At 43.5% G+C, this 15,922-nt stretch overlaps 1 protein-coding gene across 1 annotated transcript in view; it reads right to left on the minus strand.

Annotated features, from left to right (window-relative positions):
* Positions 1-15,922, minus strand: part of LOC137417537 (fibulin-1) — a 185,830-nt gene that overhangs the window by 140,268 nt on the left and 29,640 nt on the right. The window contains exons 3-6 of the mRNA XM_068103466.2: positions 11,068-11,205; positions 5,166-5,289; positions 4,812-4,938; positions 4,361-4,511 (exon numbers count right to left, since the gene is read on the minus strand). Of these exons, the coding sequence (XP_067959567.2) occupies positions 4,361-4,511; positions 4,812-4,938; positions 5,166-5,289; positions 11,068-11,205 (540 nt within the window). The remainder of the gene's footprint in view (positions 1-4,360; positions 4,512-4,811; positions 4,939-5,165; positions 5,290-11,067; positions 11,206-15,922) is intronic.

The raw sequence follows: 15,922 nt of genomic DNA on the forward strand, positions 1-15,922 counted from the left end.
TGAAAGACTCCGCAATAAAACAGGTCTCACAGTTCACTCCCAAGCCTACAAGGACCACCTACAACACTACAAAGATGCCCTCTCCCGCGCCCGCTCCGCCTACTACTCTCAAATTATCCACTCTGGCTCCGGAAACCCAAAAGCACTCTTCTCGACAATAAACAAACTCCTCCGCCCCCTGAACACCACCACCCAGTCATTCACAGTAGACAACTGCATCTCCTTCCTCTCTTTCTTCCAACGCAAAATTGACAACATCTACAACAGCTTGACCACCGCCGCACCCGCTCCCCCTCCAACCACCTGCCCCCCCTTGTCCTGCCATCCCCTGTCTCGGTTCTCCCCAATTTCCCTACTGACCTCTCTGAACTCCTCATAGGAATGAAAACTGCCACCTGCACTCTTGACCCCATCCCCTCCAGCTTTGTCAAGGCCTCCCTCCCTGCTCTCTCTCCACTTATCATTGCAACAATAAACTCCTCCCTGTCTACAGGCATCGTCCCACCTTCCCTCAAAATTGCTGCTGTTACCCCCATTCTAAAAAAAACCTGGTCTAAACCCTGACATCCTAAAAAACTTCAGACCCATCTCCAACCTACCCTTTCTGTCAAAAGTTTTGGAACGCGCTGTAGCCACTCAACTCAAACATCACCTCTCTGCCAATAACCTGTATGAAACATTCCAATCCGGATTCCGCTCCAACCACAGTACTGAAACTGCTCTCCTCAAAATCACCAACGACCTTCTCCTCTCCTCTGATGCTGGCAACCTCAACATTCTCGTCCTCCTCGACCTCAGCGCTGCCTTTGACACCATCGATCACACCATCCTCCTCACCCGACTTGAATCCACCTTTAACGTTACCGGCACTGCCCTCTCTTGGATTAAATCATACCTCTCTGACAGACGCCAGTTCATCTCCATCAATAACTGCAAATCCCCCACTGCTCCCCTCCCCCAAGGTGTCCCCCAAGGTTCAGTTCTTGGCCCCCTCCTCTTCATCCTTTACCTGTCCCCCCTCGGTCACTTAATCCGCCGTCATGGTCTCCAATTCCACTGCTTCGCCGATGACATCCAGCTTTTCATCTCCACCAAGTCCGTCTCCACCGACACCCACTCTATCCTGACAAACTGCATCACTGAAATAAAATCCTGGCTTCAAATCAACTTCCTCAAGCTTAACTGTGATAAACCTGAAATAATCATCATTGGCCCAAAAACGCTCACAAAATCCACCCATAACTTTGCCCTCAACATCGACGGTATCCCAGTATCCACCTCCCCTCACATCCGGAATCTTGGCGTCATCTTTGACCAAACCCTCTCCTTCGACAAATACACTAAACAGATCACAAAGTCAGCCTTCTTTCACGTGAAAAACATTGCCCGTCTCCGCTCATCCCTCTCCTCCACGGCTGCAGAAACCCTCATCCACGCCTTCATCACCTCCCGTCTGGACAACTGCAACAGCCTCCTCTATGGTTCACCCTCAATAATCACCAATAAACTCCAATACATTCAGAACTCCGCTGCCCATCTACTCACCCATTCCCGGACCCGTGACCACATCACCCCCGTCCTTTACAAGCTTCACTGGCTCCCCATCCCCCAGAGAATCCAGTACAAAATCCTCCTCTTGACCTACAAAGCCCTCCATAACCTGGCCCCATCCTACCTGGCTGACCTCCTCTCCAGACACACTCCCACCCGCAACCTCTGCTCTGCTGGTACCAACCTCCTGACCCCCCCCCCCCCATCCGGACCAAATTCAGATCCTGGGGGGACAGGGCCTTCTCCATCGCTGCTCCCACCCTCTGGAACTCACTACCTCACACCATCAGAGACTCCTCCTCACTCACCACATTCAAAACATCACTAAAGACCCACCTGTTCAACACTGCATTCAACATTCAACCCACAGCATTTAACCCCTGACTATCTCTTCTCCTGCTCCCTCCTTTTGCTTTAAATATTTCCCTATTGATTCTTGTCTTTTTGCAATTGTTGTTTTCATGTATTGTTATGCATTATGTTTTGCACTCTGTCAAAGCGCCTTTGGGCTTCTTGAAAAGCGCTATACAAAATAAATGAATTATTATTATTATTATCTTTGATATCGAAGCAAATGAGATGTTGTTTGTTTGTTTGTGACCCGACGCCTCTGAGTTCCCAAGGTTGATTGTGACGAAACTTTATCGGATCACGTTTTTTACCGAAATCACACTAAAATATGCAATTTGGGGTCTGTCCGTCTGTCTCATCATTTTTGACTGCGATACTTTCCGTCGTTACTTATCCAATCTCAACCAAACTTAACAGGATGACTAAGGGTTACACAATGAAGGTTGTAGCGCATTCATTTGCCACCCACCCCAAGGGTGTTTTCTCCCAGAAGAGGGTTTTCCCTGCCATTGCCATCAATGGGGTTGCATGTTGAGGTGTATATCGATGTTAAGTTAGCTTTATTGTGGCGTTTTTCCAAGGCCGCTTCTAATTTAAAAAAAAACTAACCATAATAGCATAATATTAATGTTATTACAAAACAATATTAATAGCAATAATATCCGACCTCCCCAAGGGGTTTTTCCTCCTTGAACAAACGTCGAATCAACGTTTATAAATAGCTTATCATGGCGTTTCCATGGGAGCAACATCACAACGGCCTCTACCAGAAGTAAAAATATTAGAAACCACAAACAAATAGGATTAGCTTTTTAAACAGTCGCTAATGCTGTTTATAACATTAAAAGAAATAAATTTGGAGGAATCTCGACATCCGTGAGGTAAGTTTTACTTACAGAACTGAGCGAAGATCTACTGTAATCTATATACCCCACAAGGGTTGGGTTAATAACATGACCCTTCCTGCCGCTAACGTGGCCTTTTTCGTAGCGAACCTTTGAAACTCGCTCCTGCTGTTTAACATGAAACTGAAAGGGAAGAAGCCCGGGGTGTGCAACATTTACCAAGCAGCTAGCTAGCGCTTGCCAAGCCAGCCGTTCCTTAACGGTTTTGAATGGAGTGCTTGCTCGAATACTTAAACCACTTGGCGATCACTCCACAACAAACTTGGTAAATGAACACACCCCCAATGTTCTTGAGACCCGACCATAGAACTACTGTAATCTATATACCCCAAGGAGGAATGACCCTTCCTGCAGCTCTCATTGTGAGTGGGTGTACAAGTCATACTAAAATACGCAATTTTGTGTCTGTCTGATGATTTTTGACCACGATACATTCTGCCGTTACTTATCCAATCTCAACCAAACTTGACAGGAGGACTAAGGGTCACACAATGAAGGTTGGAGCAAATTCATTTGCCCCCCTCCCCAAGGGGGTTTTCTCAGCCAAGAGGGTTTTCCCCGCCAATGGGGTTGTGTGTTGCGGTGTATATCAGTGTTAAGATAGCTTTATCGTGGTGTTTTTTCCAAGGACGCTTCTAATAACAAAAGCATAATATTAATATTATTACAAAACAAAATTAATAATAATATCTCCTCCACGCCAAGGGACGTTTTCTCCTTGAACAAATGCCGTGTCAACGTTTATAAATAGTTTATCGTGGTGTTTCATGGGAGCACGGCCCGTGACAGAAGGAAAATACTATAAACCACGAACACGTATGTTTACCTTTTTTAACAGTCGCTAATGCTGTTTAACACTAAACTGAAATGAATTTGGAGGAATCCTGACATCCGTGAAGCAAATTGTACTTACGAAACTGAGCTACGATCTACTGAAGGTTGTGGTCAAGTTTCACTGGAATTGCTTGTGTAGCTCCAGATAAGAAAGCAAATATTGATTTTGGGGGGTCAAGCCTGGACCCACTTTGACCCCCCCCCCCCCCCCCCACCTCCCGTAAACCCTTCTAGACCTCGATTTTCTTTTATATGCCGCGAACAACCTTCAGTACATCACGGGTGATGAAGGTTGTGGTCAAGTTTCATCAGAATCGTGTGTGTAGTTTCAGAGGAAAAAGCAAATTCCTATTTTGGGGAGTCAAACCAGGATGCACTTTGACCCCCTAGAGACCCCCTTAGACCTCAATTTTTTATTGCAGTGAACAACCTTTAGTCACAACATAATAAATATCTTCTTTTTTTTTTACCAAATTTGGTCGACTGACTGACGGACCGATGGACGACGCGCCATCGCATAAGCTCCCCGGAACAATGTTCCAGATGAGCTAATAAAGCAAAAGTACATGCAAAATGAAATACAAGGAAATAGTCAGGAACATGCAACATGAATGGCAGTGGATTTTAGAGGGAGTATGACATAAGTGCCATGGACGCAAACAAGTGTTTCAGTTATTGCAGTTGGTGAAACATGTGGTTGCGGCGTTCAGATCTCTCACCAGCGGTGCTGTCTGCGTGGGGTTCCGTACTGTTTCCCAGGCAACAAGAATGGTACACCTGAGAGCACAAGTACCCCAGGCCAGGCAGGTGAGCGCACGGCTGGCTATCATTGTGCAAGTTCAGTCCCAGCAAGCAGCAATTGCAGCAGGCCTGTAAGAGGTCGTTTGGATGAGGTCGGTGTGAGAGAAGGGTTCAAAGGTCATTGTGGGAATATGAAGAGTGATTACAATGATCTGCATTCTTAATGTGCACACCTGAACCGGATTGTTGTTTATTCCATATTCTTGAGTTGTTTGTAGCATTGTTTTGTAGTACAGCACTTACTTTTATAAACCATGTACATTTCACAGCATTCTTATCAAATGTACCTCCTATGGTAAAATGCTGCTGAGATAGGACGTGAAACCGAGGAAAAGGACCCCAGGTGAGTCAGGACGGTAGGACTCTTACCTGATGCATGTTACCGGCACACATATCGGCCCGATTCTCACACCTATGGGTCTGCCGTGCAGTGGCCATGCCTTCCTGGCACGTCCACTCCTCCAGAGAGGCAAGGCAGCACCTCTCACCAACCATCCTACCAATGGCAAACACACCAGGCATTCCAATGTGTTATTAACGTGTGTGTGTTGGTGACAGTTTGTCGTCATCGACAGGCAGCTCAAGTGGCCTAAAAATGGGATGGATGAGGGGTTTTAAAGGGTGAAGGAGTGGGGACAGATGGGGTGTATTGTGGATACAGGATAAGGAGTGGTGGGGGTAGGAACGAGTAACAAAGATATATCGATTTATTATTTGCCTCACCCACAGAACTCCATGGTGGAGGAGATCAGGAGAAGGTCTGCACATCGTTGCTGTTGTCTGGCCCAGCGTTGTCCGTGGCCGCAGCATTGCATCACCGTGCTCATGAGAACCTCACTTGCCTGAGCTACAGCACATGCATGGCATTACAAATCATGTAACATATGTTGATTGGCAGTAGGGCAGGCAGCTCCTCTCTCCCTCATCCTTAGCGACTTCAACTTCCACCATGCCAATTGGCTGGGAGTTAAAGCTAAGGAAGACATTGCTGCTAAAGGCCTCTGCCATTCCACGAGCCCGACCCGATCCATAAACTTTCCAATCCTCACCCACCTTCTGGTAATGGTTGTGGGATTCCCACTTCTGGAATTGCCTCACATAGATGATCTTTCCTCCATGGTTTCAAGCACGAGGTGCACCCGCATCTCATGTGATCTTCTACCCCCATTAACTCTTCCTAACCCAACCCTAGCTCTTACTCGCAGCTTACTGGTTTCTTCCCTTCTTCCCCTCTTCCCTCTCTTTTTCCTGTTCCTTCATTGCCTTGGCTAATGTGTCCATCCTTAGGCAACCCAGAAAACATCATATTGCTAATCTCAAGGCTGAACCATCAAACTAGTCCTCTTCCTACAAATCATGGCGGTGCCATGTCAATGTTCCCCCATTCAAGCTCTAACCTGAAACAGTCTCACTGCAAACTCTGAGGTCACACATTCTGACTGGTCTTGAGTAGTTTACCTACAACCCTCATGCATCCAACCCATCCTAGTGTGGCCTTGTACCTAAATATGCCAACTAGACTGTTTCTTTCTCACCTAGGGTAGAGGAAGTTCTGTCCTGCTTAGACGATGCGCGCTCACACACACACACACACACACACACACACACACACACACACACACACACACACACACACACACACACACACACACACACACATTGTTATGTCCACAGGAAAGAGTGGTGGGGTATGTTATAAGAAAACGCCAAGAACATACTATCGGCTTCGCCCTGATGAAGCGGGCCTTTGCAGCTATTAGCATCAGGCCACATGTCAATCAACTAGTTAGGGCTGTGTGGAGTCTCGTAAACCTAGGTTTACACATGTACCCTTCCTATTTATGATTACAATCTTCCCACCCCATCGAAAATCCATGATTGAGCTATACCATTCCATTTGAGCTTGGGTCGAATAGTATGGAATTGGCGTGAAGCACTTCCACATGGTGCATGGACCCTCTGTAGCAAACAGTGCTAGACTCCCCCCCATGTGGGCGGAATATAAAAGGTTGAAGCCCGCAGAATGAAGAGACATTGTTGAGAGAGCTGCATAATTAATTGCAGTGGCGGTTGGAATGAACAGAGTATAGGAGACAGAGATGGGTAGGCAACAGACACCGTGCAAGAGCTGGCCGCATCCAAACCGGAGTTCCTCCTGAACTTGGGACGAACAGAGTATGGGAGACAGAGATGGGTAGGCAACAGACACCGTGCAAGAGCTGGCCGTATCCCAACCTGAGTTCCTCCTGAACTTGGAACGAACAGAGTATGGGAGACAGAGATGGGTAGGCAACAGATGCCGTGCAAGAGCTGGCTGCATCCCAACCTGAGTTCCTCCTGAACTTGGAATAAACAGAGTATGGGAGACAGAGATGGGTAGGCAACAGACACCGTGCAAGAGCTGGCCGCATCCCAACCTGAGTTCCTCCTGAACTTGGAACGAACAGAGTATGGGAGACAGAGATGAGTAGGCAACAGACACCACGCAAGAGCTGGCCGCATCCCAACCTGAGTTCCTCCTGAACTTGGAACAAACAGAGTATGGGAGACAGAGATGGGTAGGCAACAGACACCATGCAAGAGCTGGCCGCATCCCAACCTGAGTTCCTCCTGAATTTGGAACAAACAGAGTATGGGAGACAGAGATGGGTAGGCAACAGACACCATGCAAGAGCTGGCCGCATCCCAACCTGAGTTCCTCCTGAACTTGGAACAAACAGAGTATGGGAGACAGAGATAGGTAGGCAACAGACACCATGCAAGAGCAACCTGAGTCCCTCCTGAAGCTGCAGGTTTGCGAGAACAACTGGGTCAGGAGGATTGCGGGAGTGAAGAGGATGGATAGGAGAATGGATGAACTGAGGGAGAAGATTGGTGTGCAGATGAGCTTGACGGGGAGATTTGTGAAATGCCGGCTGAGATGGACTGGAAATTTGGTGCAGATGGGGGAAGAGAGAATGGCAAAGAGGTTGAGGGAACAAGGTAGGAGGAAAAGAGGTAGACACGGTCGAGATGGGAGGATTGTGTGAAGAGGGATATCAGTAAGGTGGGGGTGGTTGGAGAAAGTTGGCTGAGGGGAGCGAAGGAGTATTGTGGTCAAGGCTGGGCAGGAACTTGGTGGCATCGGACCTCACCCCTTATAAAGGAAAGAAGAGGAAAACAGCACAATAAGATCTCAACGGTCCAGGCCACAATGGTGTCACCCAAATAGCAAGCAAATGTTGAATCCACGACGACTCAAGGCAGTTTCAGAGTGATTGCCCTTTTGAAATGCTGAGTCTGCACGCAACTACAAACAAATGGAAGGCCGGTTTGCAGTAGGTTGAGCGGGATAAACAGCTGTTCACAATACAATTTGACATGGAGATGATGCGTCGACCTTAAAGCATGTGATCCACTTCCAAAGACGCCATCTCATCCCTTGGATTGTAGACGATCCAACCACAAGTGCCACAATAGAGGCACAGCTTGTATTGATGAAATGTGATATTTACTAAAGTTTGTAAAGTCTCTGCATCCAACTCCCAAGTATGACTTTTCACTTCATTTTCAAACGCAAATGTATCATGATTCACCAAAAGGGCATTTTTAGCCATTTGTCTCGTCATATGCAGCAAATACAAATGTCCAAAATGAGAAAGACTCGCTGAATGAGCCGTTTAACTGACTATCAGATCCAATGAGCACCTTTCTTCACTTGGAGGGTATGTGATTACAAAGCACTTTTTAAAACTAGAGCAATGCGATTGTGTCACCAATATGCCTCCGCATAGTCCCTGCCTATGACAACGGGTAGATGCCCTCGCTGACTGTCCAAAAAAATTAACAAGTTTGATTTAAATCCCTTCAGCTGTCCTCAAGTATCACATTTTTACAAAACATGACAAGTTTCATATCGATTGGTTAAGTGGTTTCAGAGAAGGGGTTTTTTTAATATCGGCTTTAAGCTAACATGGCTGCCAAACCACGTGACCTACGATGTTATCATTTTAAAAATACATGCAGCAATGCTGCTAAAGTTTGTTAAGTCTCTAGATGACATTTGTAAAGTTTCGCATCAATAGGGTAAGCGGTTTCTGAGATATAATTATTTAATATTTTCTTTCAATTAAATATGGCTGCCACACCATGTGACCAATGACATTTTCGTGATCTACTTTTAATCGAGATGCCTACTCCATGATGCACGTAAAGTTTCGAGTGGATCCCTTCGGTTGTTTGGGCGATGTTTTTTTAAAGGTTTTAGGTTAAATCCAATATGGCTGCCAAACCATGTGACCTATGATGTCATAAATTTAATATTTCAATACAAAAACGGTCATAGATCATGTGCATGCAATTTCAGATTTTTAGTATAAGGTTTTCGATTGAAACATTTATGGCTGGTAGGCCTATACCACTTCGCCGATGATGTCATCATTATCATGCTTTTGTTCCACATTGGGAATACTTGCCAATGTGCCAAGTTTCAAATATTTCCATTCAGTGGTTTCTATGAAATATTTTTTTAATTATATGCGTTTAATCCAAGATGGCTGCCATACCACGTGATTTTTGATGTCACAATCATAGAAACATTCTGCATGGGTGTCGCTCCTACACTGAAAGTTTCGTCTCAATCAGACATGTGGTTGCTGAGAAAAAAGAGGTTTAGCCTGTACGGACGGACGGACAACCCAAAAACATAATGCCTCTGGCCACCTTCGGGGCGAAGGCATTAAAATCAAATTTTATTAACTGGCTCTTCTCCATATTCTCAAAATAAAGGTTTGTTGAAAATTTGTTGTCAAAAGCACAAATGATAAACTAGACTAGATAGTTCATAGAACACCCTAGTATACTGCTTTATTCTACTATGAGAGCGCTCAGGGTTATTGCCCCTATTTTCTATTGTTTTGGCGTAGAATGGTTTAATATTTGTAATGTTAAATAAAGGGTTGTGGTGGTGGTACATATGCAGCCTGTGGCTGCCTGGCTGCATCATTTTCTGGAGGCGTGGCTATGCCGCTGAGGCAGTGACCCCCATTACCAGTGATATCCAGTAACAAAGTTGAAGTGTACCTCATGTGTCACGAATGGTAAACTGGTATGCCTTGGACAGGATCTAAAGAAAGTACGGTTTCTCAGCACTATTACGCTGCACTGATCTTATAACGTAGTCTTCTGGTACTGCTTTGTCAACGAGGTCACAATTCCTTCATTACAACTTAGTTGCAACTGCTTCTAGCGATGGCTGCACCGTCAATTTGATCAACCAAAACCTCTCACAAGTACAGAAACACAAAGTACACCACACCCATGCAAATAAATAAATAACATCCCGCAGCGCATAGCATTGCCGGGACGCCATTGGTGCCCAGCGATGCCGCCGTGCAGCACGTAAAGATGGTATTGGGAGATAGAGGTGTGTAATAATTGATTGATTAATTGTGTAATTAAAATAAATAAATAATAAATCGTAAAATAATTAATTTCTTATTGTTTACTTGATTAATCAATAACTAATAAATTGATTAATTGATTAATCAATAAATCAAAAATACCATTTATAGCCAAATCACTTGGTCACAATCGTGTCCAAATATCAGCTTCCTAGCCCAAAAGGTGCCTGAGATATTGCCCAGATGAGTAAGAAAATAAATAAATGATTAGTAATGAAAATAAATAAATAATAATGGCAAAGTAATTAAATTATTAATCAATTGGCTAATATAATACTTAAGCCACCACCGTTTCATCCAAATCTGTTACTTAAAAAAATAATTCATTAACTAATAAATCAAATAATTAATCAATTAATTAATTTAATAATAAATCAAAAATACCCTTTACAGCCAAATCTCTTGGTCATTGTCGTGTCCACGTATCAGCTTCCTAACTCAAAAGTTGCCTGAGATATTGCCCAGATGAGAAAGGAAATAAATAAGCACTTAATTAATCGACAATAATTAATTAATCAATTAATTGATTCATCAAAAAATAAAAATACCGTTTTTACCAAAGCAAGTGCTCGCAATTGTGCCCAAATTTCAGCTTCCTAGCTCAAAGGATAGCTAAGATATCGCCCGGAAAAACAACAAAACAAACAAACAAACAAGAAAACAAACGGAGTAAAAACTGAGCACGACCTTTCAGCGCGTGTCATCACCGGGCCCCCTTCGGTGCCTGGAGATGGAATAGGAAAGAAGCAGTGTACAAAAATATGGGTCACAACCAGCTCCATGACTCGGTGTATGGTAGCTGCCTTATTGGGTGTGGTCACCTGATTGTAGCCTGTGGGTGGTTGCGACTCTTGAGCAGGTGAATGCACGTGTTCACAAACGTTCTATTAAACATGCAGCATACATGTAAAAATAACCATCTCCCTTCGAAATTCTGCTTTCCTCAAGGAGATGAGGAACTTGGTACCAGCATGGCCTGGTTCTGCAATATTTACGATCCAAACTTGCACGTGGAAATAAGTCATCAGAGGTAAGTGCTGTACCTAGCTGAGATTTACCATTACTTTATCCTTGAATAAAACAAAAAAGGGAATACATTTAACGATGAAAGCAGCAACTGAAAAAGTAAAATACTTCTGCAACAGTAACCTAAGAATCATAGCCGCTGCATGGCAATCTGGTACCTGATTGGGTTGAACTTTCAAAGGAAGTGGAGAATGTTGAAGAAAGTTGAACCATTGTTTGGGAATCAACCTCTGTAGGAACTGCAGTGTTGGTTACATCCTCCGTTGAGAAAGTGGTAGAAACGAGACCCAAAACCTCTGGAGACATGCACAATGTCAATAGGTTATACACATGGATGTAGGGCAGATGTGTTGATAAATTACATTGCGAGTGAAATGATGTCAGGAAACGCACACACAGACATACATATATCGAAGAAAATCTGTGAATGTCGATGAAAATCTGTGAATGTCGATGAAAATCTGTGAATGTCGATGAAAATCCCACGACTGTCGATGAAAATATATACAGTCACGTGAAAAAGTACAGTCACTTGAAAAAGTAAGTACACCCCATGTAAATTTTTCAATATATTTCAACATACAGCTATTTGATATTCATTTCAACAATATTGATAGATAATGGTGATATAATATAAAAAATATCATGAAACATTTACATTTTGTAGTCCATTGTATAATTTAAATAAACATAAATGCAAATTTCGCATGTGGAAAAAGTAAGAACACCCTTGGCTCTAATAGGTGGTGTTGCCCCCTTTGGCAAAAACAACCTCAAGTAGGCGTTTCTTATAACTGTCTACCAGTCTCTGACATCGACTGGGAGAAATTTTTGCCCACTCCTCCATGCAGAATTCTTTCAGCTGTGCCATGGTTGAGGGGTTTCTTGCATGCACAGCTCGTTTCAAATCCCCCCACAACATCTTGATGGGAATTAAATCCGGGCTTTGACTTGGCCATTCCAGAAGCCTCAATTTCTTTCTTTTCAGCCATTCCTTGGTGGATTTACTGGTATGTTTAGGGTCATTGTCATGTTGCAAGGTCCACCTTCGGTTGAGCTTCAACTTTCCGACAGATGGCCTCACATTATCCTCAAGCACCCTCTGGTACAATGAAGAATTCATAGTGGATTCTAAGATGGTGAGCTGCCCAGGCCCTGAGGCAGCAAAGCTGCCCCAAACCATAATATTTCCATCACCATGCTTTACAGTTGGTATCAGGTTCTTGTGGTCAAATGCTGTCTTTGGTTTTCGCCAAACATGTCTTCTGGTACTGTGGCCAAATAGCTCTACCTTTGTCTCATCTGTCCAGAGCACATTGTTCCAGAAGTGCTGATCTTTGCCTAGGTGTTCATTGGCAAGCTTTAGTCTTGCCCTGATGTTCTTTCTGCACAGTAAAGGTTTCCTCCTGGCACATCTCCCATGTAGATCAAATTTGTGCAGCCTCTTTCTAATGGTAGACGAGTGCACTTTGACATCAACAGTGGCAAGAGCTACCTGTAGGTCCGTGATGACATTCTGGGGTTCTTAGAGACTTCTTTCAGCATCTTGCAGTCGGCTCTCGGACTGAACTTGCTGGGGCGGCCTGGCCTGAACAAGTTGGCAGTTGTTTGGAATCCTTCTCCACTTATAGATGATCTTCCGGACAGTCGAATGATTGATTTCAAATTGTTTGGAGATCTTTTTAAATCTCTTCCCAGACTCATAGGCATCTATAACCTTCTTTCTCAAGGCCTCAGAGAGCTCTTTTGATCTAGGCATGGTGACGCAGCACACTTCAACAACAAAGAGCAAACCAAACTAAATGTCTGAGGTTTAAATAAGACAGGTTCCTCCAAGATCCTCTCTAACGATGTTCTAATCATTTGCACCTGAGCTGGTGCACCTGATTCTAATTTTAGTTATTTGAAGTAATGATAAATGTAGGGGTGTACTTACTTTTTCCACAGGCGAAATTTGCATTTATGTTTATTTAAATTATACAATGGACTACAAAATGTAAATGTTTCATGATATTTGTTATATTATATCACCTTTATCTATCAATATTGTTGAAATGAAGATCAAATAGCTGTATGTTGAAATATGTTGAAAAAGTCAAAACTTTACATGGGGTGTACTTACTTTTTCAGGTGACTGTATATACTGTCGGACCCCGCTATTCGTGGGGGATACGTTCCTGAAAAATGCCGCGAATTGCGAAACCGCGAATAGTGGGGCATTGCTTAAATGGAAAAAGGGGGGATAGGTTACCGAGTCGCAAAAATCCGTGAATAGAGAGGAACAAACCACGAATGGCAAGGCAAAATCCACGAATGGTGAGGAACAAACTGTGAATGGCAAGGCAAATCCACGAATGGTGAGTCAAATTCTGAGAATGTCGACAATAATCCGCGAAAGTCAATGAAAGTCCCGGAAATGGCGAGACAAAACCCGTGAATGCAGGCTATAATCCGCGAAGGTCGATGAAAATCCCGCTAATGTGGATGAAAATCTGCGAATGTCGATGAAAATCCACGAATGTCGATGAAAATCCGCAAATGTCAATGAAAATCCCACGAATGTTGATGAAAATCCCACGAATGTTGATGAAAATCCCACGAATGTGGATGAAGCTCCCATGAAAGTTGATGAAAATCCCACGAATGTGGATGAAAATCCCACGAATGTCAATGAAAATCCCACGAATGTCAATGAAAATCCCGCAAATGTCGATGAAAATCCCGCGAATGTCGATGAAAATCCGTGAATGTCGATGAAAATCCGCGAATATTGATGAAAATCCCGCGAATATCTATGAAAATCCACGAATGTCGATGAAAATGCGAGAATGTCGATGAAAATCCCGTGAATGTCGATGAAAATCCGCAAATGTTGATGAAAATACGTGAATGTCGATGAAAATCCTGGGAATGTCAATGCAAATCTGCGAATGTAGGTGATAATCTGCAAATGTCGCTGAAAATCTGCAAATGTCAATGAAAATCCGGCGAATGTCAAAGAAAATCTGTGAATGTCGATGAAAATCTGTGAATGTCGATGAAAATCTGCAAATGTCGATGAAAATCCCACGAATGTCGATGAGAATCCCGCGAATGTCGATGAAAATCCCGCGAATGTCAATGAAAATCCCGTGAATGTATGCCACGCAGCATTCTTTCAATGGGGGAAAGGGGAGATATGTTATAGGTTCCCAGCAGTTCCTGATTCATAGAGGATATTTTTTAAAGTTTAAAATGTTTTCGACCACAAATGCACATGATTACAGTTTCATAAAAAATGCTTACAAATTTGAAAAAACAACAACACCAGGTACCATTTCCAATTTATTGAAATGCGCTTACAGTTTATTAAAAGTGCTGAACTAGCTTAACCACACCGCACAGTGAAACTAAAGCTAAACTAACATCCTCAGAAGCGTTTTCATTCTATAACATCTCTGATGATGCTTTACCGGAAATTGTAAACTGTAATCGATTTAATGAAGCATTTGCATTCTATAATTCGTGGGGTTGACTTGTTTTTGTAGCTGGTGGAAGTGTGGAACATCCCGCGAAGCTCTTGATTATAGTGCGGCTAACATTTGCGGCCGCGGAAGCCATGAAAACGCGAAGCACACAGCAGTGAGAGATATGTCGCGGGTCGCGGGTTCCGTTTCAGGTCTTGCTGGCGAGGGTTCGTTTTTTCGCAGCTCCACACGCTCTCCATCGAAATCGAAGTTAAGTAATTGTTCCCATTTTGTATTTTCGTTAAAACTGTATTTATTTTATGGTGTATGTACGTATATTGTCCCGACAAAGATTTTCGGTGCAAATCTTTCATACCTGTATTGAAAATCGTGTTAATTCGTGTCGTCTTGAGGCCTTGTACAGTGTACACTGTACAACCTTGAGGTTTTGTTTTTCTCTCAGCGGTCTGTCGTTTGTGATCCAATAACTTTCGTTCTCTGTTTTCGCAGTCTTTCCACCCCAAAGCCTACTTCCTTATGTAAATCTCAACTCAAAAAAACAAAAAAAAAAGACATTACCTTCTCTGTGCTCATTCGTTTATTCATTCTTATTCGTTCGTTCGTTCTTCGACCACGTGTTTCTCCCCCATTTCCCCAGATAGATTGTCAAATTTCAACTCGTTATTTTATCGTCCATGCGATATTGTTTGATTATAGTTAGTTTTGGTTTGAATTTCCTGTAACTCGTAATTAATTAATCGTGTTCTGCTCCTCGTGTGTGGCCTTGTAGTTGTAACCCCGTCAGTGTTTTGTTAACTTAAGCGTGTTTTGCTTGGCTCTTGGTTTTTTCCCTTCTACCCCGAACATAATACTCTGTCTAACGTTCTAAATCCCCACCCCTCCCCCCCCAAAAAAACAAAAAAAACAAAAACATTTATTTTATTTTCTCCACGTGTACTGTTGTCTCATCCTGTATTTTCTGTCCAGGTGTGCTGTTCGCCCCGCCCCCATTATCTCCTTGCCATCCACCATTTGCCCTGTTCACGTGACTCATGGTGGTCCCTCTCGGCTCTCCCCCCGTTGGTATTTTTGTGCATATAAGATTGTTCACAGTTCTGTTTAAATATTATTTAAATATGTTTAACCTTTCCCCTTCTGTGTTTTATTCAGTGGTATATTACAACACGCTGTTTTTCTTCCTATTTAAAAGGCTTTTCTCAATTTCCTCTCCAACTCATTCCACTTCAAAAAAAAGAAATTCAATATCTTATACGTCTCCCTCACTACATGGTCTAAATTCACATTCATTCCATCCCTCCTCCATCGTTCTGAATCGGATTGCTAACTTGAAAATCACAACAAACCCAATTTGTTATCAATGTTCGTCTTTCATTAATCATCCACTTTCTAAACTCCCCTCTTGCCCCTCCCATCCAAATCCGCCCCCTTGCACCTACACTCCTAAACTACCCCCTTGCCCCTCCACTCTTAAACTCCCCCCTTGCCCCTCCACTCCTGAACTCCCCCCTTGCCCCTCCACTCCTGAACTCCCCCCTTGCCCTTCCCC

The sequence above is a fragment of the Myxine glutinosa genome, chromosome 1 (assembly GCF_964187855.1).
Source record: "Myxine glutinosa chromosome 1, kmMyxGlut1.1, whole genome shotgun sequence".
Lineage (NCBI taxonomy): Eukaryota > Metazoa > Chordata > Myxini > Myxiniformes > Myxinidae > Myxine > Myxine glutinosa.